The sequence below is a fragment of the Ursus arctos genome, unplaced genomic scaffold, assembly GCF_023065955.2.
Source record: "Ursus arctos isolate Adak ecotype North America unplaced genomic scaffold, UrsArc2.0 scaffold_3, whole genome shotgun sequence".
NCBI classification, from domain to species: Eukaryota; Metazoa; Chordata; class Mammalia; order Carnivora; family Ursidae; genus Ursus; species Ursus arctos.
The window spans coordinates 42,460,484-42,482,971 of NW_026622985.1; the positions used below are offsets into that span (position 1 = coordinate 42,460,484).

General features: G+C 38.8%; 1 protein-coding gene and 1 long non-coding RNA gene across 3 annotated transcripts in view; both read right to left on the reverse strand.

The window, feature by feature from the left end:
• Window positions 1-2,362, reverse strand: part of VWDE (von Willebrand factor D and EGF domains) — a 65,134-nt gene extending 62,772 nt beyond the window's left edge. The window contains exon 1 of one of the 2 annotated variants that reach the window (XM_026506617.4): window positions 2,065-2,362. In XM_026506617.4, the coding sequence (XP_026362402.2) occupies window positions 2,065-2,125 (61 nt within the window). In that variant the 5' untranslated portion in view covers window positions 2,126-2,362. The remainder of the gene's footprint in view (window positions 1-2,064) is intronic. The other variant, XM_044386828.3, reaches the window with a different exon arrangement.
• Window positions 2,363-2,406: 44 nt separating this feature from the next.
• LOC130542087 (uncharacterized) lies at window positions 2,407-21,629 on the reverse strand. Its single transcript, XR_008956386.1, has 3 exons — window positions 21,496-21,629; window positions 18,572-18,629; window positions 2,407-3,003 (listed from the first exon to the last, which is right to left on the reverse strand). It is a non-coding gene; the product is annotated as an uncharacterized LOC130542087 (long non-coding RNA).
• Window positions 21,630-22,488: the final 859 nt, after the last annotated feature.

Genomic DNA, 22,488 nt, shown 5'->3' on the forward strand with positions numbered 1-22,488 from the left:
TAAATACTTAGAATGGAAAACTATTCCACCATAAAAAGAGATGAAGGACTAAGTATGGTACAATATGAATGAACCTTGAAAACATGACGCTAGGTAAAAGAAGTCAGTCACAAAAGACAACCTGTTATATGATTCCATTTATATAAAATATACAGAATAGGCAAGTCTATAGAACAGAAAGTAGGTCAGAGATGGATGGCTTACAGTTGGAAAGATGAGAAGGTATTGGAGGCAATAGGGGATCGAAAGCCAGAGTACTGAATTTCTTTTCAAGGTGATAAAGATGTTCTAAGACTGACGATAGTGGCCGCACCTATCTGTGAATATGTTAAAAACCAGACCACTGGACACTGCAATAACTACTGGACACTGTAAATGAGTGACTTGCGGCTGTTTGAAAAAAAAAATCATTTTCTTCCTCTCTCCTATCTCTATTAAAGATTTAAAAAGTTACCAACTTTACCATGATATGAGCTTAGAACCTGGTAAGGGCTAATATTTGCCTTCAGTAGAGAGATTATAAAGCTATTATATAGAGGCAAGAAGGGGTTCTGTGATCTATAGTCAATACTGAAGCAGATTCTCTTTATAAATACTGGTCATTTTTCTGGAAATATTTTATCTAACTGTAACACATGCATATTTAATGTTATTACATGTATGTTTAACAGTTCTTCAGGAAGACCTAGTAAATCTGTAAGCAAACCAAAGAAGATATAGACTAATGATACCTTGTTAAGGCATCATTTCAGGAGGGACGCCTGGGTGGCTCAGTTGGTTAAGTGTCTGCCTTTGGCTCAGGTCATGATCCCAGGGTCCTGGGAGAGAGTTCTGCTTTGGGCTCTTTGCTCAACAGGGAGCCTGCTTCTCCCTCTGCCTTCAGCTCCACCTGCTTATGCTCTCTCTGACAAATAATATCTTCAAAAAAAAAAAAAAAGGTATTTCAGAAAATAATAAATTGGGTTTTTTTTTTTTTTTAGAGATTTGATTTTATTTATTCGACAGAGATAGAGACAGCCAGCGAGAGAGGGAAACAAGCAGGGGGAGTGGGAGAGGAAGAAGCAGGCTTATAGCGGAGGAGCCTGATGTGGGGCTCGATCCCAGAATGCCGCGATCACGCCCTGAGCCGAAGGCAGACGCTTAACCACTGTGCCACCCAGGTGCCCCTAAATTGGGTTTTAATATTATTTTAAAAGTCTTACATGAGATAGTGCTTGCTCCTCTCCCTCCCTTTTTTACAGAGCAAATTTACCTTAGTAAAATAGACTGAGATTAACATGAAAACAAAACTATACCCTAAACAATTATAAATGTTGCACATAATTCTTTTTTCGAAGTTGTACACAGATCGGATTTCTGAAAAATATAAGGAAATTTATAAGAATAAGTTACCTTTCACTTAATATTCCTATCTATATATACACAAAAAACAACCAAAAAGAGCTAATTAATGTTTTGTTTTAACTTCACTGAATTCTAAACTGTTTTCGTTGTCATGGATTAAAGAGGCGGGAGTGGCGCTATTTTTTCCGTGCAGTTCTCTTACAGCAGCAAGAGGGGTTCTAATAGATATACTAAAAAAATCACACACAAAACTTAACTTATTTTTTTATTTTAGGGATAAAGTGCTCATCCGTTACTTATTTCCAGCGGTGGGGTGGGAGTGGGGTAGAAATCGCGCAGTTTAGAACTGAACTCTTTTCGGATAATTCGGATTCACTTGCCGCTAGGATGCCTGACATATCCAGTAAAAGTTTCCTACAGTAAATTAAAGGGACCTTAAAGACCGGGATATCAGGAGGAAACAATCAGAGGAACAGTAACAGAACTGAGGGTCTTAGAGCGGGAGAAGAGGAGGCAACAACCTCCTGAGCGCAAAGAAAAAAAAATGGAGAGCTGAAAGGCTGCAAGCTGACCAAAGACTGTGGTAAGGGAGGGCGGTGAGACACAAATATCAGATTCGGCCATAAAAATGCTCAAGGACGTTCCGTTATACAGGAAGTCAGCCCCCTTCTCCCAAAGGCCGGAGTGTCGTCCCAGCACTCCCTGCCGCCTGTGCCCTACCTTGCCGACCTTGCCCCGGGGCCAGGAGCAGCAGCGCCAGCGCCCAGACACGGCCGAGCATCGCTGCTGCAGCGCGTGAGGTCCAAGGTGTCGCAGAGCCTGGGCTGTGGGTGCAGGCAGGATGGGGACACCTCGGCCCGCCTATCACAGGACTTTTTCAGTCCGTTTCTGCACAGTCTTCAGGGTCGCTGCGTGTCCTCGCTCTGGGACGCTGTGGTCCTTTCAGGAATAGCTGCGCTGTTCTTCCGCGCCGCCAAGCGTGCGGCGACACCTCCCTCCGAAGCCCCACCCACCCGATGGAAAGCCACGCCCACTTTCCCTCCCTGAAGACCACGTTCTGCGCTTCCTGGCTGTGGCTCCACTACCTCTGATCTCAATAGCAGTCACACGTCCACGGGACAAGCTCACGGAGTATAGCATGGCACCTCGCGTCTCACAGTTTTAACAAATGCTTTAAGAAAACTTGATAATCCTAGAAATTTTTCAGATGGACCTCCAGTAAAAGCAGGCTTGCGAGGTTCTGTTGGAAGAGGCAGTGCCCTTGATAACACCTGTAGACGGATTCATTCTTAACCTGATAATTGGGGATGCTGATTTGCCTCCAAAGGCACACATGCTTCTCAGAAGTTGCCCCTGTACCCTCAGGCCTCGGTGATGAAGGATGGGAGGAGGGAGTGGAGATTAATGCTGCAACACTGATAGCTCTCTTCCTCTGCCTCTGACAGTTTTGAGAAGTGGAAGAGACTTCCAAACATGTGGGGTTAGCCATCTTGTATTTGCTGGTGATCCGTGTTCCTTCAGTTGTCCAGTGGTGACCCAGTAACTCAGGATCCTTCAGCACATGGTCAAATGACTCCTAAAGTTGCCCCAGGGATGGGTCTTCAGTCTGAAGTTATCTTCCTATGTGTGGTTCCCTCTGCAGAAGAAGAAGGTGCCCACCTGAAAAAAACAAAACAAATAAAACCCACAACTGTTTTGCATCATTTTAGTCATTAAATGAAACCTCACTTTCCTAGTTTTTCTTTGGCAGTCTCAGTTCTTAAATCCCCTTATCCATCACCTGGAACTTCGCCCTCAGAGCCGGTACCTCCAAAAGGTAGTCCCAAGGTCCTGGTGGGTTCTAGGAGTCAGGCTGCAGTGCCGCCTATAGATTTGGAGGACTGAGGCTTGGATGAGGCATGGTGATAAACACAGGAGATGCCCAAATGCATAAAGAAGTTCTTCTAAAAATGGTTTGTAATTGGGTGCCTGGGTGGCTCAGTTGGTTAAGGGTCTGCCTTCAGCTCAGGTCATGAACACAGGGGACCTGGGATCAAGTCCTGCATCAGGCTCCCTGCTCAGTGGGGAGTTTGTTTCTTCCTTCCCCTCTGCCCTTCCCACCCACGCGTGCTCTCTCTCGCTCACTCACTCTCTCTCAAATAAATAAACAAAATCTTTAAAACAGATTATAATTTTTTTATTTGAAAGAGAAAGTGCAATTAAAAATTTTTAAACCTGTTTCCAAAAGTGTTAAGTATTAACCCATTTTGGGAAAAAAAATCTTTGCAGTACACGAAACTTATGTGTAACCCCCTTTTACATGCAAAGAAGGCACCCAATTATATATACAGAACAAAAGTGAAATATAACTTTTTGGTGGGGTTGGGCAGATGATTTTCATCTTCAGGCCTAATTATGGAAGAACACTTTAAGGTGAGCAGGATGAAAACCCAGATAGTTTTTAGTGTACATCTTTTGTTTCAGCTTATAAAGTCCTAATAGAACTGGGACAGAGGGGCACCTGGGCGGCTCAGTTGGTTAAGGGGCTGACTCTTGATTTTGGCTCAGGTCAGCATCTCAGGGTTCTGGGATCCAGCCCTTTGTGGGGCTCCACACTCAGTGGGGAGTCTGCTTGAGATTCTCTCTCTCCCTTTCCCTCTTCCTCTGCCCCTCTCCGCTCCCCTCCCCCTGCTAGCTCTCTCTCTCAAATAAATAAATAAATAAATAAATAAATAAATAAATAAATTTTTAACAAAAAACTGGGGCAGAAAAATAACTATCAATTGTCTCAGTCTATTTGTGAAATCACAAGGAATAAAGTAATAGTTATAAAAAAGATTAAGTTGTAACAGTCTTCTTGTAAATTTTTTTTGTCCAACAATATCTGTAGAAATGCAATCAACTTTTATACTTTCTTGGAGGACAACATTACTTACCTAATTTTCAACAAACCCTGATTATACAATTTAAAATACAGTGGGTCCCATTTTTCCCTTCAGTTTTTGACTGATGAATACCCTTTTATAAGTTTACAGTAGACTTGTAACAACCAATTTTCCTTGATATAGTGAGTTAAGATGGAAAAAAAAAAACCCTAAATTGTTTTCCAAATCTCAATGAAAAATTTATTTAAATTGGTGTGGGTCTGCAAGAATACACCAAATAAAAATTAGTTACAGGATTGTGGGGAAAAAACAAAGTAATAAAAAAGATGTTTTAACATATATCTATTGAAGTTCATCAAAAATTGGTATAAGATTCAAACAATTTTCACTTTCCCCTTATTTTTGAAAAGGAGAAAAAAACAGTGGATGCATGGTACCCTTAGAGTAAATATAGATGGCACTGGGAAAATGCAGTAGATATCACTGAAAGAGAAATAGTATAGAATGTCTGAGGGAAGACAAAATGAAGCCAAGAGTTAATAAGTTTTTAATAAGTACAATATAACTTGAATAAAGAGAAAAGCCCATCAACAGAAACTTTCAAATGATCATATATATATATATATATATATATATATATATATATTTGTTTTTGTTCTTTTCCAAAAAGAAAATAACTCAGTACTTGTCAGGTTCATTTGCAAAATGATGATGAACTTGTCTGGGTAAAACCCTCCCAAATTCAGAGGGCAGAAAGACAGCAAATGAAGTGCACAAACCTTGGAGTCAGGACACCCGGGCTCTAATCCTCGATCTACTACCTATTTACTGGCTGTGTAATCTTGAACAGTGCACTTAACCTCTCTTAACCTCATTTTTCTGCACAATGGGAATAATGACAAAAATACCTACTCCACAGAGTTTAAGTAACAAAAGTGTATATATGTGTGGGGGCGGATACTGAGAAGGAGTCTGAAGAGAGAGCACTTAGCATCTGGTGCAGGGTAACTGAAGTGAATGCATGTAATAGTTTATTGTTAATAAAGGTGCAATACCACATAATGATTCTTTTTCCTATGTCTTGTTATTATATAAAGGTGCATAGTTTCTCAGTGTTACCCTGTAACAGCGTACAGTATAATTTGGAGTAAATTTATTGAAAACACACGTTTATATAACATGTTAATTCCTTGGCCAGTGCGTGTTTTACTAAATGAGAGAGTCTGGCTGTCTCCCAGATACATCTACTTTTTTTGGCAGTGGGGGGAGTTAATAGGAAATAGCATCAGGGGGAGTTAATGGCATTACCAAGTCAATACTTAAGCTTCAGAAATTAATGTCTTGGCTCTGGTTCCAAGTTTATACTCAGGAGGCTATTGCTCCCAGATAGAGAAACTAAATGGAATAGATATCTTGGTCCCAAGAATAGCAAGTTGCTTTTTCTTAATGAGGAGTGAACTAGAGATTTGATACATTAAAGAAAATTTATTAAGAACATCCATTAACTGTGAATTTTATAATGTTTATTGTGGGCATGCCTCTAGGAAATAATGTGGAAAAATGGGAGAGAGGAGCTGTGTGCCTTGGCATGAATGCTGGTTAGAAGAATGAATCTTTCCATACCCATGTTTGAAGCAGCGTTACTCACAATAGCTAAAGCATGGATGAAAATCAAGTGTCCGTTGATGGATGAATGGTAAGCAAAATGCGGTATATGCATAGAATGGAATATTACTGTTTTAAAAAAGGAAAGAAATTCTGATACAATACAAACATAGATGAACCCTGAAGACATTATGCTAAGTGAAATAAGCCAGTTCAAAGGACAAATAATGTATGATTCCAGTAGGCGAAGTACTTACAATAGGGAAGTCCATAGAGACAGAAGGTAGAATGGTGGTTCCTGAGGACTGGGGATGGGAGCAATGGGGAATTATTATTTAATAATTACAGAGTTTCAGTTTGGAAAGATAAAAAACTTCTGGAGATGAATGGTGGAATGGCACAACATTGTGAATGTACTTACTGCTCCTGAACTGCACACTTAAAATGGTTCAGATGATAACTTTCCGTTACATATATTTTGCCACAATAGGGAAAAGTAAATTAAATGAGTGAATCTTCCACCCATCATCCAGAAAGCAAACCCTTTATTTAAACAGATTTGAACATTGGCTTGAAGGAGATTTTTTGAAATGTTCAGTAGAGTAAAAATAGCTTAACGTCTAATTGAGTTTACTTTGGGACATAAACTCATACATACTCACAGAGGTTGACAAATTGCTTACACCTCAACCAGCCATGCAAAACCCCATAAATTGCAACATAGAACATAAGATTTACCAGCTAAGCAGTTTTCCTATCTTGTTGGTCACAATACTTTACATAATACTGAGAAATTACTTTTCAGAGATTTGTTTCTGTCATTTTTATACAATAAAAGCAACTTTTATGAATGGTTATTTTAATAAAGAAATTAACTTGTTTCAACTTAATATTTTCCACAGTGTGATTTAAAAATGAGATTGGAATACTAACGTTCCTTTGAATGCAGTTGGAAAAGGTGTATATTATCCCTTTGAACAGCCATCTATATACATAAGTAATACTGTTTGCATCCGAAGTATATATTATAAAATGCCTTTATAACTGAAATGTCTGGCTAGTAAGTATCATGATTATATTTGAATGTTATTTAGATTCTTCTAGAAGACTTAAATAAAACGTTGTAGCAGGTGGGAAAACTATGTAGCATTTCTATTTTTGTTTATATGATTTATGTTATCATCCCTTTCTAAATCATGAAGCATTTTGAGCCTCATAATTATAACTTGTAATATATAATTAAATTCTGCAACTATAGAAAGAATGTTTGATAATATTGGAGCAGAAATTCCATTATTTAGGAAATGGATAGTTAGATTTATGAAAAAAATCCAATAAATGTCAGTAAATTTAGTTTTTGTCCAATTCTCCTACTCACCCTAATCCAATTTGAAATAAGCCAGAATTTTATAAGATGAAAAGCGATTTTTTACAATAGCTTTATTGTAAACATAAATATAAAATTCACCTGCTTTTAGTGTATAATTCAATGAATGTAAGCATATCTACAGAACTGTGCAACATCACCATAGTCCGATTTTAGAACATTTCCATCACTCTAAAGATAAGCCTCATGCCAACGTATAGTTGCACTCCATCCCAACCTGAAGATTTAAGCAACAACTAATTTCTTTCTGTTTCCATGTATTTGCCTTTCTGGACATTCTATAAAAAATGGAATATATGTTGTTCTGTTATAACTGACTTCTTCCACTTTTTGAGATTATCCATGTTGTAGCTTTATCAGTACTTTATTACTTTTTATTGGCAAATAATATTCCATTGTCTGGATATGGTGCATTTTGTTTAGCCATCAGTTGACAGTGGGGTTGTTTCCACTTTTGGGTCATTGTAAATAATGCTGCCATGAACATCTGAGTGTTAAGTCTGTGTGTGTACATGTATGTTCATTATTTTAGGTAGAGATCTAGGAATGGAGTTGCTGGTCACGTGATACATCTACGCTTCACTTTATTTTTATTTTTTCAAAGATTTTTATTTTACTTATTTATTTGTGAGAGAGAGAGAGTGCACGCATGAGTAGGGGGGATGGGCAGAGGGAGAAGGAAAAGCAGACTTCCTGCTGAACAGGGAAAGTGTTGCCGGGCTCCATCGTGGGACTCTGGGATCATGACCTGAGCTGAAGGCAGATGCTTAACTGCCTGAGCTACCCAGGAGACCCTCCTATGCTAAATTTTTTTTAAAAAAATTTGGGGGTCTTTTTGGGGGTTGTTTAGAGAGAGAAAGAGTGTGCAGGAAAAGGAGGAGAGACAGAGGGAGAGGGAGAGAGACAGAATCTCAAGCAGAATCCATGCTCAGCACAGAGCCCCACATGGGGCTAGATCTCACAACCCTGGGATCATGACCTGAGCCAAAATCAAGAGTTACACATTTAACTGACTGGGCCACCCAGGCACCCCTCCTATGCTAAAGTTTTGTAATTTAGCTAATACAACACCTCTAGCAAATTTCTCTGAGCTTGAAGGCAAGTTAACAGTCCCGCCTCCCTACCATATGCTCCTGTGACTACCCTGTTGCATTGATCCCTGGGTTTAAATGTGACATTAAGCCTGCTACTTAAACTATCCAGAAAATGGAAATAATATAATAGTGCTTATCATTTTGATGGCATAAATATCAAATAAAATTACAAATATATATACATATATATTTATCTATATATAATATGTAGCATAATGCATGTCTAATACTAAATAATTGACAGAGCTACTTTCTGTATATATCTATATTATTTATAAGCACTGTTTATTGAAATATTCTATTCAGTATTTTGTGGTGGAGTAAATGTACCAATCAGAATATGCAATCTAAGTGGAGAGGGACATTGTCTTAGTCATCACTTACTGCTAGCAACTATATATAATGACTTAGTCCCAACTGAGCTAGAACCATTCTGCTCTATGGATGCTCCCCAGCTTTTCCTCTAAGTTTGGCAAAATCTTTCTGTAAAGGGACAGATATAAACATTTTCAGACAATAAGGTGTCTGTTGACACTACTTTCCTGTCATCACGGTCGAGTGAAAACAGTCATAGTGGTTGAGTGAAAACAGTCATAGATAATATGTAAATTGTTGGGTATGGCTGTGTTACAATAAAACTTTATCCCCCAAAACAGACCGCAATCAGATTTGACTTGTGGGCCATAGTTTGCAGATCTTTCACAGATAGTTAAGAGATTATTTGTATCATTATCTACATGCCTTGTGCATAGTGAATTTCTTTCTTTCTTAATTTCTAAAATATATGATCTTACTTTTTGTTGGAATATTTTAAGCCTATCTTAGAATTTCTGTATTTTCTTACCTGTATACTAATAAAAACAGTAAAAAAAAAAGATATTCTAGTTATATTTGAATAGAATTTACCTATTTTAGAGCTGGAGAAGTCACCAAGGTCAATGGTTTTTAAGCTTATTTTAAGACAATTTGTCCAAAAAGAAAAGTATGTATCAAAGGCTCAGATTGAAGATGAAGTAGAAGTCCTGAAGCCCTACCTACCAGCTCTGCAGAGGACAGTTTGGGAAACATGGCTTGAGGTCAGGGTACATACTCAGAATTCCACAGAGGCAGAGCATGAGAGGTAAAGATGTGACAATGGTTCCATGCAAGACAAGTGGGAGAGGTAGGGACTAGGGCATGAAGTATGCATTGATTATATAGAAGTAGCTGCCACCACCAGCTGATTGTTACACTAACAGAATTTGGGCCTATTTTTCTGGGTCATCTCTTTTTTCCTAAAAAGCAAAGATTTTTTTCTTCTTCCATTCTTTTATTTTTATTTTAATTTTTTAAAGATTTTATTTATTTATTAGAGAGAGAGAGAAGCACAAGCAGGGGGAGCAGCAGAGGGAGAGGAAGAAGCAGGCTCCCTGCTGTGCAGAGAGCCCAACAGGGGGCTCCATCCAGGACCTTGGGATCGTGACCTGAGCAGAAGGCAGATGTTTAAGCCACTGAGCCACCCAGGTGCTCCCATTTTTATTTCTTTATATTTATTAAACACTATAATTCTAAAAGTCAGAAACTAGTTTAAAACAAGCAGAAAAGAAAACATTGCTTGTCCGACCAAAGAAACAATTCTGCCAATCACCAACTTCTGTTCAGGATCAAGGTTCTCATTTTATGGGTAAGAGAATGGAAGATCAGAAATCATGACTTTGGTAAGGCTGGCATATGTTCTTTGACTTCAGTGTCCAAATGCACTTTTCACTAACACATTGTCTTAGACTTGGGAAGAGACCTGGGCTGATCATGCAGTAGTTAGGGAAGCAGACCGTGATTGGGCAGACCTGTTCTAGAAACCCCAGCTCTGGATCCTATTATATTTGCGCTTCTTCGTTTGTAACATAAATGGGTAATTGCATCTTTCCCAAGGTTGTAGTGATAGGTAAATGGGATAGTGAATAGCAAGCACTTAGTCCCATTCCTGACATACAGTAATCACTTGATTAATGGGGCTATTATTAAATTTTACAAAATAATGAAATTTTTGATAAGAAATTAGTGTGAAAATACAGATCTAATTCATTGGTTAAGTGTGATTATGCCCATATGTACATTTCTGTCTTTCTGGGTCTACAGAATGAACAAAAGTCTCCAAAAATTATTACAGAAATAAAAATTGTTTAGTTATATTAGCTTTCAATCAAGAAAACAACAAGAACAATGTGAGTGGTTTTGGAAGTTTCCAAAGGGGGATGGAATGAGACTATAGCCCTCCACACAGGTAACACTGACAATTCATGTACAACCAAAGTCACATAGGGGAGCCTATCTTTCAAGTGTCAGTGAAACATGTATCTCAGGTTCCTATTTAATGTTGTAACACTTAACCTAGATGAGAAAGGAAATACACCTCAAAATAAGCAAACACAGGAATATAATTCACTACAAAAGGAGACTGAAGAAATTGTCATGTTGAGGAAACATAAAGCTTCTTGTAAATTATGTCATGTTGAACAATGGTTTTAATGAGAGACTTCCGATAAAATAATGCCTTTGAAAAGACCGTTCTTCCCCTTTAACTATCAAAGAAAATCCCCAGTCTTGCTTCAGGGAACTGAATTTCCTGTTTGTTACTTCTTAGAGCTACAAGTTGTTTTTATTGAGTGTCAATTTCAACTTCAGGCAGTAATGAAAAAAGGCATGCCACCAAAGCCCTGTAATAAAAGGATTTTGTAGATGATACAGGACATTATCTGAATTAAATAAAGGTTTCAAAAAACAAATCACTATGTTCATGTTTCATTTCTTAAAATCAAATGTATAGCTCCCCATTAGAAACAGGATATAAAACAAGAAGATTCCCAGGAGTCCTTGGCAAAAAATCCTCTTTCTATGGTCCTCTTTAAACCTGACTATTTAACCAGTGAACAGCTTGCTTTAATAGATCATCATGACCTATTCATAATGATAATCACAGAAAACACAATAGAGTAAGTATCAAACTGGCAGCACAGTTGTGTTTCGTAATCTCCCCGTTGTAGGAAAAATTCCTAAGAAATCAAAAGAGTAATATTTATTATATTTTTCACTTAAATAAATTCTTACGTAGGCCAAAATTTGTTGGGTATTGTAGGGGAAACATATAAATAATACATGGGCCACTTAGAAATAGTGATAAAGTTGTGTCAGTCAAGTTGCCGTACTGAAAACAAATGACACTGTAATGTTGTAAGTAGAAGGGATTTGATGCAGAAATCAGATGCTCCCGCAATCACTATAAGGGCTGAAGAAAAGACTCCAGTCTGGGTCCCAGGAATCTCACAGCACGAAGATCTGCCCTGATGAGGGGGCTTCTATCACTGCCATTGTCAGAAATGTGAGTAATCAAGAGGCTGCCTGGGATATACGGACTCGAAGGACCCATCGCCTTCTCCATAAAGCAGTGTTCAGTAGGTGGAGACGAGGAAGCCAGCAATGTCTCTGCCTCTGCAGCCACCAGCACTGCTCCAGAGAGCCAAAATGCTGATACATGGAAAACGGAAGAAGGGTCTGGCCGCCAGGCTCACTCTCATGCCCCTAGACACTCAGGACACTGAAGCCAGGGCACCGGAAGTAAGCACTGCCACATTAAAGCTGTTTCTTCACATTCTTTTCTGCCTAAAGAAAAGACATCTTTGCCTCTTTCACCCTTGTGGCCATTCCATTTAAAAACTCATCTTTTCCTTTAATAATATTCAATTCCATTGATTTCTCACCTTCCTACTGACAATACACTAGCATAGCTCACCACCACCTCTCCTCGGGTTGATGAGTATGTGAACCCATCTGTTGGTCTTCATTCTGTGGGTGTTCATTTGTGCCCCCAGGCCTCCTAACACTCCTGCCATGGCTCCCCTTTGTCTCTGTCCATAAGATTGCCTGCAGGGTTCTTCAGTGGGGAGGGGGGCTGCTCTCCAGCCTGTTTCTCTGGAGTCTCCTACCACAATATAGCTCTCCAGACATAATAAGCACCTTGGAATTACCCGGACTGAGCAAATACTTCCTTGCAGCACTGGACTCCTGGCCTGCAGTCTTTCCGTTCCTCACCTTCTACCTGGCTTTCCACTCCCCGAGTTTAAGTTGCAGCTGAGATATCTTTTTCTTCAGCGTTTTCTTGACTCACCAACAATTGTTCCCATGGCACTCATCCTCAACATTCTCACAGCTCTTATCTTCACCCATGGCATTAAAAATCCTGTCTCCTGGACTGTCTAACCCACCACATGGAGAGATCCTGGAAGGTGAAACTGCTTCTGAGACATGATGTTTTCCCCAGGGTTGACTCAGTGCCTGAGGCATCGTAGACACAGCTCAAACATGCCTAATTAAATTGGTTCTAGCAAAATTATGAATTTTCCATTCCATTATGGAATGGAAGGTCAAGATCCTCAGTGGACAAAATTATACAGCAAGTTCATGAGGAAAATTCAGAATAAAGCCCAGATCTCCAGAGGTCTCCAGATCTCAGAGCATCTTGTCTGATACCTGTTGAGAGGTCTGGCCTCAGATATGCAACTACTTACAAAGACTGCTTTGTCTTCTCAGTTAAATTGTCCCCTTCAAATACTTAAAGAGAAAATTGAAATTTATCTATGTGATCTTTGCAAACTGGCGTTAATTGTTTCTAGGCCCTATTAGGCCTCGAAAATATTCAATAGTGGAATATATTTTCAAGAATCTGTTATTTTTTCTAAGTCACAGCATGGTCGCTTCCAGACCATACTTTCTGAGCATGACACCACCTCAGAATACAGATTTCTTTTTTTAACAGACTACCTGGTCATGTAAAATTTAGTTATGGTTTAAGTAAGTGGTGGACCAATAAATTAAATTAGAATATAATACTTGGATGATCTAATTCTAGAGAGTTTAATTAGAGTCAGAGTGCACATGAATATATGAAGAATGATTTCAGTAAATGTAAAAGTGTGCCCTTTTTTATGGATACAAAGCAACATTTAAAAAGTCAGTCCTCTAGGGGCATGTGGGTGCCTCAGTTGGTTAAGAGCCCAACTTTTGATCCCAGCTCAAGTCTTGATCTCAGGGCCATGAGCTCAAGCCCTGTGTTGGGCTCCACACTGAGCATGAAGCGTAATTATTTAAAAAAAAAAAAAAAAAGTCCTGTAAATAACCTAAAAAAGTGTGTTGGATGGTTAAATACACCAAAATCATAAGGGAAATTCTTCAAAACAATGGAGAATGACTATACTTATAAATGTATTATGAAGTAATAATAATTTTTAAAAACAAAGTAGAAATAACCTTAAATATATAGGAGAATTTGAGAAGAAATAGGACATTTTAAATATTTGGGGAAAGAGTGTTTAAGCTTATTTAAGGTGAAGAGTGATTTATTAAAAGTTAATTGCATGTGACAATGGCTTTGTTTGAAGATGGTGTGGGAATTCTGGAGTCCTACCCACCATCTATGCAGAGAGCAGTTTGGAAAACATGACATGAGGCCAGAATGAATCCTCAGATGTCCACACAGGCAGTGCCCAAGATGTAAATGGATGACTTCTGTTCAGGGTAAGGCAACTGAAAGTGGTAGGACTTAGGAAGTCAAAAGTGCATTGACAATTTAAAGGGAGCAGTCCATCCCAGCTGACTGTTGCACTGAGGGAATATAGTCCTATTTTGCCAGATTGTTTGTTTTTTCAAGAAAAACTTAAAATTTTTTTTTTTACTTTTTTCTTTTTTTATACTATATTTTAATTTTTAAGCTGTAATTAATTTTAAAAATTTGACACAACAACCCTGTTCTGGCCAAAGAAAGAACTGGTAGAGGCAACTGCCAATTAGCAATCTAGACTCAAGAGGGTATAGATGAGGGAATGGAGAATCAGAAATCTTCATGACTTCAGTAAGTCTGGCATATGGTTCTATGACCTCAGTAACCAAATGCTAGTTTGATAACACGTTATCTTTGATTTGAGAAGAGGAGTGAGCTAATCCTGCAGCAGTTAAGCGCCTGGACTTTGTAGCTGGACAGAACTTTCCAGAATTCCAGCTCTGGGTCCTATTGTATCTCAGTTTGCCTGTTTCTAACATAATAGTTATAAATGCCTACCACACAGGGCTGTGGTGAGGATGAAATGGGATAGCAAATGGAAAACATTATCCTCACCCTTGCATACAATAATCACTTGATAAACTGAGCTATTACTAAATTTTAGATAGAGGTAAAAAATTGAGTGTGAGTTAGTGAGAAAAGAGAAAGTATAGGCCTTATCAGTTTATTGGGTAACCATGATTATAAATATATATGCTTTTTCCTTTGGGTCTAAAGAATAAATTTCTCTCAAGTTTATCACATAGATCAGACATACACGCTCCTGTATTCTTTTGCAATAAAACAAACACCCACCATAGGTTTATGTGGATCTTTCCTTTTAGAAAGACTCCTTTTCAGGGAGGGGATGAGACTGTAGTTCATCACATAGGTAACACTGACCATGCAAGTCCACCAAAGTCATATGGGAGAACCTGTCTAGCAGGTAACAAGTGACACACCGAATAGCTCAGCGACACCCACTATTTGACACTTGCTTAATGTAGAACAAGAAGAAAGTACAGCTCAAAATGTGCAAGCAAATTAATATAATACTCTACAAGAATATAAAAAAAATGTTGGGGAAACATGGTACTTATTACGAATAATGTCATGTTGAACAGGGCTTTAATGACAGACTTTCAATAAAATGAAGCCTTTGAATAGACCTCTTTCTTCCCTTTTAACTACCAAAGAAAATTCCCAGCCCTGCTTAAAGGCACTTATACATATGCTGATTACATGTCTTATATTATTGACTATTAGTTTATATTTATTATATTGTTATATTAAATACTATTAGTTAATAATAATTGAATGTCCCATTACAGTACATTATTTTATATTAATCTTTGGGAATTATCAAATAAATAAAAAATACAATGTATGATTTATTCTGTATGCTGGAATTTACATGAAGACTTTCCGGGAAGGAACTTTACGTTTTGTGTTAGGATTTTATTTTTAAGTAATCTCTACACCCAACGTGGGGCTTGAACTCATGACCATGAGATCAAGAGTTGCATGCTCTACTGACTGAGCCAGGCAGGTGCCCCAGGAACCTTATGTTTACATCAAAACTTTTTACTAGATTCTATGAGACAGAACACAGCAAGAAAGTCTGAAAGTGCCCCTGGCATCTCCTGTTCTTTTCTCTATTTTCTGAAAGGTTTCTTGCTATGCTAATTCTTATTCAATGATGTTGTTAACGTCTTTCCTTGGCCTATTCTTCTTACTTTGTCCATGTTTGTAATATTTTTGTATTATCCATCAACTCTGATGCTTTATCTATTTTTCTTGCCCGCTGAATTACAAATGTGTTTCTCTAGTTCTGGCCTTTTGCCTGGGCTTCAGTTTCATATAATCAGAATCAGCCCCAACATGACCAAGACTTAGCTTATTTATAATGTATACATTTGTCTGTGAACTTGGCTGTGTGTAATTCCTCAGCCTCAGCTCCTCAGACTTCTTGCTTCACACTTAGACACCATGAAAATGAACTCTGTTCTCATCTCCAGTACACTTGCTTTTATCTACTCGTATTGACATTTTATCTGTTTCAAGTTTTATCTTACCCACTAAGCTCTAAGCTCCATGAGGAGCAGAACCGTGCTTATTACACATCTTTGAGAACCCAATGCCTAACTTAGTGCTTAAAACTGATAACAAAAACATTGTTGAACTGAATTGGACCAACTAAAATTAATCTATTTCAAACCTACATCTGTCATAAAGATCTCTTCCAAATACCCTTAATATGGACTTTTTATATCTGTGGAATTTATATTTAGATGAGAGAATGCTTACTCAAGGGTATAGTTTTAAATTTGTCTAATTTTGTCAATGAATTCCTCAGAAAGCAATAATAATTTGCATTTCAACCAGCAATGCATGAAAGTTGCCCTTCTTCATATTCATGGCAGCATCAGATAGCATACTTTTTTTTTAAGTAAGGATGTACTGTATGGTGACTAACATAATATAATAAAAAATTATTATTAAAAAAAAAAAAGTAGGCTCCACACCCAGCATGAAGCATAATGCAGGGCTTTAACTCACAACCCTGGGATTAAGACCTGAGCTGAGATCAAGAGTCAGACACTCAACCAACTGAGTCCCCTGGGCACCCCATAGAGCTCCTTTCATACACTTTCTTCTCTTTGGGATCTTAGTCCCTTGTGTCCTAGCTGCTTTAGTATATACTCTGATGCCTTCAAGCAGCTAATTTTATTATTTGATATAAGCTACTCTATACAGAAAAAAACATGTCAAGAGCAGTCATAACACCAAGCTCCAAAGAAGGAAACAAAGCAGATATATATATATATATATATATATATATATATATATATATATATACACACATATCTACACACATATTTTGGGTACTATGAGGAAAGAAGTAGCTTGTGGTAGCAACTCCTCCCCTTTTCATTGAAGGCAGAACATTCTTGTGGGGCAGACTCTTCTCAACTTGATTTTTTCGCAGACACAGCATAATCAGTCCCTTCTAGACCATGTCTTGATTATTCTAAGGCATGCCTCTTAAGTTATTAATTCAAAGGGAAATCTAGTGTTTTGTGCTGGATCTGTATTCAGAATCCAAATAAATGTGATATTCGTTACCATCATCCCTACTTACTTCTTGAGGATCAACCTTCTCACAAGGCACAAGCTGTGGGAGTGCTGACAACACTGACTCCATCTTTGGCCTTCCATCTTGTTCATGCCCACAGGATGGCCTCCCTCAGGACTATGTTTTCCAGGATGCTGGAAGTTAACCTATGCCCTGACCAGAATTCGGGGAGGCTTGTTCTTTTTTTTTTTTTTTTTTAAGATTTTACTTATTTATTTGACACAGAGAGAGACAGCCAGCGAGAGAGGGAACACAAGCAGGGGGAGTGGGAGAGGAAGGAGCAGGCTCCCAGCAGAGGAGCCTGATGAGGGGCTCGATGCCAGGACCCTGGGATCACGCCCTGAGCCAAAGGCAGACGCTTAACGACTGAGCCACCCAGGCGCCCCAGGCTTGTTCTGACCTTCCCTAAAGTGGAACACGGAGGCTCCATTTTAGATAACTAATAGAGACGACTGGTGCACAGAAGGCTCCATGTTAGATAACTGCCCTTAGACTTCACTGCAGCGCCCTAGCTCTGTAAAACCTGTGGATTAAGGTGTCCAGGGGCCGAGAATAGCTGCGTAGCACCTGGACTGTTGTCTCCACGCTGCTGTCAGTAAGTTACCCTGAATAAAACTCCGTGTAAATGGTATGCACTGGTTTCCTTCATTTTTCAGCCTCAAAGTGCCTTCACAGTTTGGAGGATACTTTAGTGTCCCTCTTTCACCTTTTAACACCAACGTATATTTCCGCCATCAGAACCAGGAAGCTATTCCTACCAAGGCATCAGCCCGAGTTGTTATACTAAAGTAAAGTCCCACTTCTCATTGATTTGTAACACTTCAGTTATATGTAGTATGAGCCTAATTGTAATTGGTAAATCTACTTTATATTCATAGTAATATTAGGAAGTAGATTCTTGTATTAACCAAGTCACAACCATATTCTTTCTTTTAGGATTTATTTTCATTACAATTGTAGTCCGTAAAGTACATAACATAAAGAAACGTGATGCTTAGCCTTTTTGCGAAGCCCACAAACCAACAAGATTTAAGGAAACTCCAATTTTAACAAATCCACACAACCTGTAGAGTAAGGCAGCTAAGTAGAAACACAGTTTACTAAAAGTGAAGATCAAGGATAATGGAGTTTTTGAATAACAATATTAAGATGGTGATAAGCATTTTTTTTATCTAAAGGTAGACTGGCTAAACTAGACTGCAAAGAATCCATGCAGTCATCTGTTTCACTCAAATTGGATTGGATACTTAGTAGATTTGACAAATTAACAATTGCATTCATTTTTAAATAAGATTTTATTTATTTATTTGTCAAAGAGAGAGAGAGAGAACACAAGCTGGGGGAGCAGCAGGGAGAGGGAGAAGCAGGCTCCCCACTGAGCAAGGAGCCCTATGCAGCCTCCCAGGTAACCGGGATAATGACCTGAGCCAAAGGCAGACACTTAACCGACCGAGCCAGCCAGGGGTCACAAATTAAAGTCAACAACCATTTACTGAGACTACTGGGTTCATATGATTCTAACCCTTCTCTAACATCAAGACACTATGTGAATTTGAGATGTTTTCTTACCTTTAAAATTGTCACAAGTTCTTCCCAGCTCCTTTTCCATTTAAATCTTTGGTAGGCTCTGTCATGAATAATGCTAACATTAAAACAGCAGCAACAAGAGGAGCACAAATTAAAACCCCTAAACTATCAATATCAAATTTTTCAATAGTCACATGTATCATTTTACTTTCCTCATTTAGATATGCATTTTCCTGAAAGCAGAGCACTTGGAGAATTTGCACTGCTTTTCTTTTTCCCAATTCATATATATTTTCCTCTGGAACTAACAACAGGTGCTCAATATACAAGTTGAATTAATAAATGCATTCTGTTGATTCAGTTCACTGAGATGGCAGAAGACATAAATACAAACTCTAAATGCTCAGGACACAGAATACCATGAAGAACCATAAAGAAGAAATAGTGTATCAAACATACTGTTACTTACAAGAACTGGTAAGTTCAAAACCAAAACCACTGCCACTTTGTTCTGATAAGACCAGTCAGGATTCTTCAGATAAGTTTGAGAATCAAAAGCTTTGTGAAATATAATATAAAAGGTTCAAAAGTCTGCTTTAATGGCCAAGTTTTTGGAAACTCTAACACTGTGTAAAATGATACACATAAATGAACGCCAAAAGTAAACTTCCTTTGCAGCATTAAATACACTCCACTTTTCATCATATAATACAGTACAACTCTAGTTATCAAAAATATCTACATTTTTGGAAGCCACATTTTCACGTGGATAGTTACACTGTTACGACATATCTAGAAAGGATCCATCTGTGCCCTCTGACAAGGAGAAACTTACCCAAAAAATCCCAATATGGAATACGACAAAAATAGCTCCTTAAATATCTATTGTATTACAAATGGCATCCAAGTGTAAACATGAGAGATTAGACAAGAAGGAAAATGTTTTTGTTGTTCATAGTACAAAATAACCTAGAATATATATATTTTAAAGACGAGCAAAATCACTAGTTTGCCACTAAATATCTTTGTGCTAATTCCACTCACTTTCCAATGTAAAGCATCAGATCTGGGATATTTTAACTGCATCCTCATTGTGGTAGGTATATACGAGAATGGAGAAAAACAGATGAAGATTACTTTCAAGTCTATATTAGTTCTGTCCACGTTTGAATAAACTCTAAGATAGTATTGGTGTATAAACTAAGAGATTGTGATGATTGCAAATACTTGATAATGTCATATATTATTGTTGGGCTAGCTGTTCAAAAAACCATAAGAAATATACAATAAAGGAAGGACACTATTACCCCCTGACATGTGAACAAACAAAAACAAACAAAATCTTAAATGAAAATATGTAAGAGAATTTTCCTCAGTGCCTGCTGTATGTCTTCAGAATATGTCGTATAATTAGAAATATGTCAACTATTTTAACTAACTCTTCTTTTGACTTATAGTTAATTCCTCTATACAGCTTCTCCTGCAGGAAAACAGATGTAAAATAGCTTATTCCCCATATAAATGTTTCCATAATGGTCTGAGTTGAGATTTCAATGAAAATTGACTCTATTATCTTTATTATTTTATTTTGATACTGAAATGAAGTATCAGTTATAATTCTATGATAATATTCTGGTAACGCGACTATCACAATATAAAAAGTCATTGACTCCATTATTGCTTGCATATACTATGAAACTAAGGTGTTCTCTAATAGCACATCTCAAAGATAAATCTTCTATATTTCTGGTGCTAGTGACTTATAAATGACTCTAACCGAAATTATCTTCCAGTTTAATAAGGATTACTTAATTGAATATTTTAATGCCCTTATGATGCTTGCTAAATATAAACGATACTGAATAAACATTCATTTCCTCTCACTTCCCCCTTGTATCTCTACTCAATTAAACAAAGGATAATAACCACTTTCCTTTCATAGGAGCTTAGAACCTGGTAAGTGATAATATTTGTCTTAGAGAGTTGCCATTACTATTTATGTGATGTCTGAAAGGGAGATACGTGCTCTACAGTAAAAATATAATAAACTTTGGCCAAATATTTTCTTGCAAAATATTTTGTCTATTTAAAATAAATGCATCTTTTATATTACATAAATCCACTTTTAAACATTTTTTATGAAGACATGGTATTGCTATTGGAGAAAAATGGAAAGCACTCAGGTGTGTTTTTCAGGATATGATCTAATAAATTGGGTTTAAAAATCATTTTTAAATTGTGTGGTGGGTGAGAGGATAGCACCCTACTTTTACAAATCAAACTAACCTTAATAAAATAGACTAAAGTCAATAAACTAATAAAAAAACAAAATCATATCCTAAACAGTTAAGCCTTGCACTTAACCTTTTTAAAGCTGTAGATGATTGTACTTCCCATACATGACAGATTTTGTTTTTGTGAAACATAAGAGTATTTGGAAAATAAGAACAAAGTACCTTTCCTTTAATATTCCTGTCTGTATATCTACCGAACAATAAGTAGGAATGACTAAGGAAAGCCGTTGCTGTTTTGAGCACTGTGTATTAAGCTAGGTTTTCTTTGGCCAGATTAAAGGAGTTGGGCACGGGAAAGTCTTCCCTCAACAGAGATCTAATTTAGGGGGGATTGTGACAGAATCGGGGTCTGATTATCTTTTTGCTAAGCAGAATTTCCTTGCCACTAGGATGCCTTCAGGATCTAGTAGAAGTTTCTCACAGATTATTAGAGAGATTTTAAGGAGTAGGATATCACTGGAAAAACAACAGGACCCCGAGGAGGAAACAACCACCGCCAAGGACGCTCGGGAAAACTAAAACCACCAGGGGCAAAGAGGCGACGCCGGGGTCGGGACCAATCACAACACCCAGCGGTACGTAAAGATGCCTCGTGACACTCCTCCTGTCGCCTGACAGTAAGGCCCCCATCTCCGCGCCAGCCGGCGCCCTGCGCCCCGCTCGGGCTCCTACCTCTCCGACCTGGCTCGTGACAAGGGTCAGGCTTCGCCAGTCGCCGCTGCAGCGGGGGCGGCAGTCAAAGCTGTCCCAGAGCCCGGGCTGCGGGGACCGGGAGGGTGGAGCTTCCCTCGCTGTTCCGGCTACATTTCGGGTTGGCCAGGGGTCCTGGCTCGCGGTTCTGCCGGCCCGTGGCCGGGGCAGCGAAGTGAGGCTGCGCGGGGCTCCGGTGTGACCCCTGCCCGCGACCCCGCCCGCAGGCCCTCCCGCTGTTTGTTTCTCGCTCTAGCACCCCACTGCCCGCGCTCTACCCCAGGAGGGCTCACCGGGTGGGGCTGGGCACGGAGCATCTCGCTAAAGTGTAATTGTTTGGGGAAGGCTTAGTAGCTCTAGAAACTGCAGAGAGGAACTTGAAATATGAAGCAGGTGTGGTTCAGTTGGAAGGGGTAGTGCCCCTGACTATCCCAGCAGATTCTTTTTTAGATTTTATTTATTTATTTGAGAGAGAGGAGAGAGAGCGCGCCAGCACCTGAGTGAGGAGAGTGGGGAGGGGGTAGAAGCAGAGGGAAGGGTATGAGTGGGAGAAAGAATCCCAAGCAGACTCTCCCTGACCATGGAACCCACTGGGGCTCCATCTCAGGACCCTGAGATCATGACCCTGAGATTATGACTTGAGCAGAAACCAAGAGTCAGATGCCAAAGGACTGAGTCACCCAGGCACCCCAAGCAGCAGACAGATTTTTAACCCTCCAATCCTTTGTGCTGGATTGCTCATGCAAACCATGCTTCTCAGAGGATGCCCCTGCCGCCTTCCTTCTCAGGACAGAAGCAGAGGCTAATGTTGCAACAGCAGCAATCCCTCTTTCCCTGCAGCTTTCACAGGATTTAAGAAATGAAAGGAACAACCTAAGACACACTTCAGACCTGTGGCACCAGTAAGCACTGTATGAGGGTGTGTCCAGAGTTCCTTCAGACCAACCTCCCTGCTGGCTCTATGCCAGTAAAACC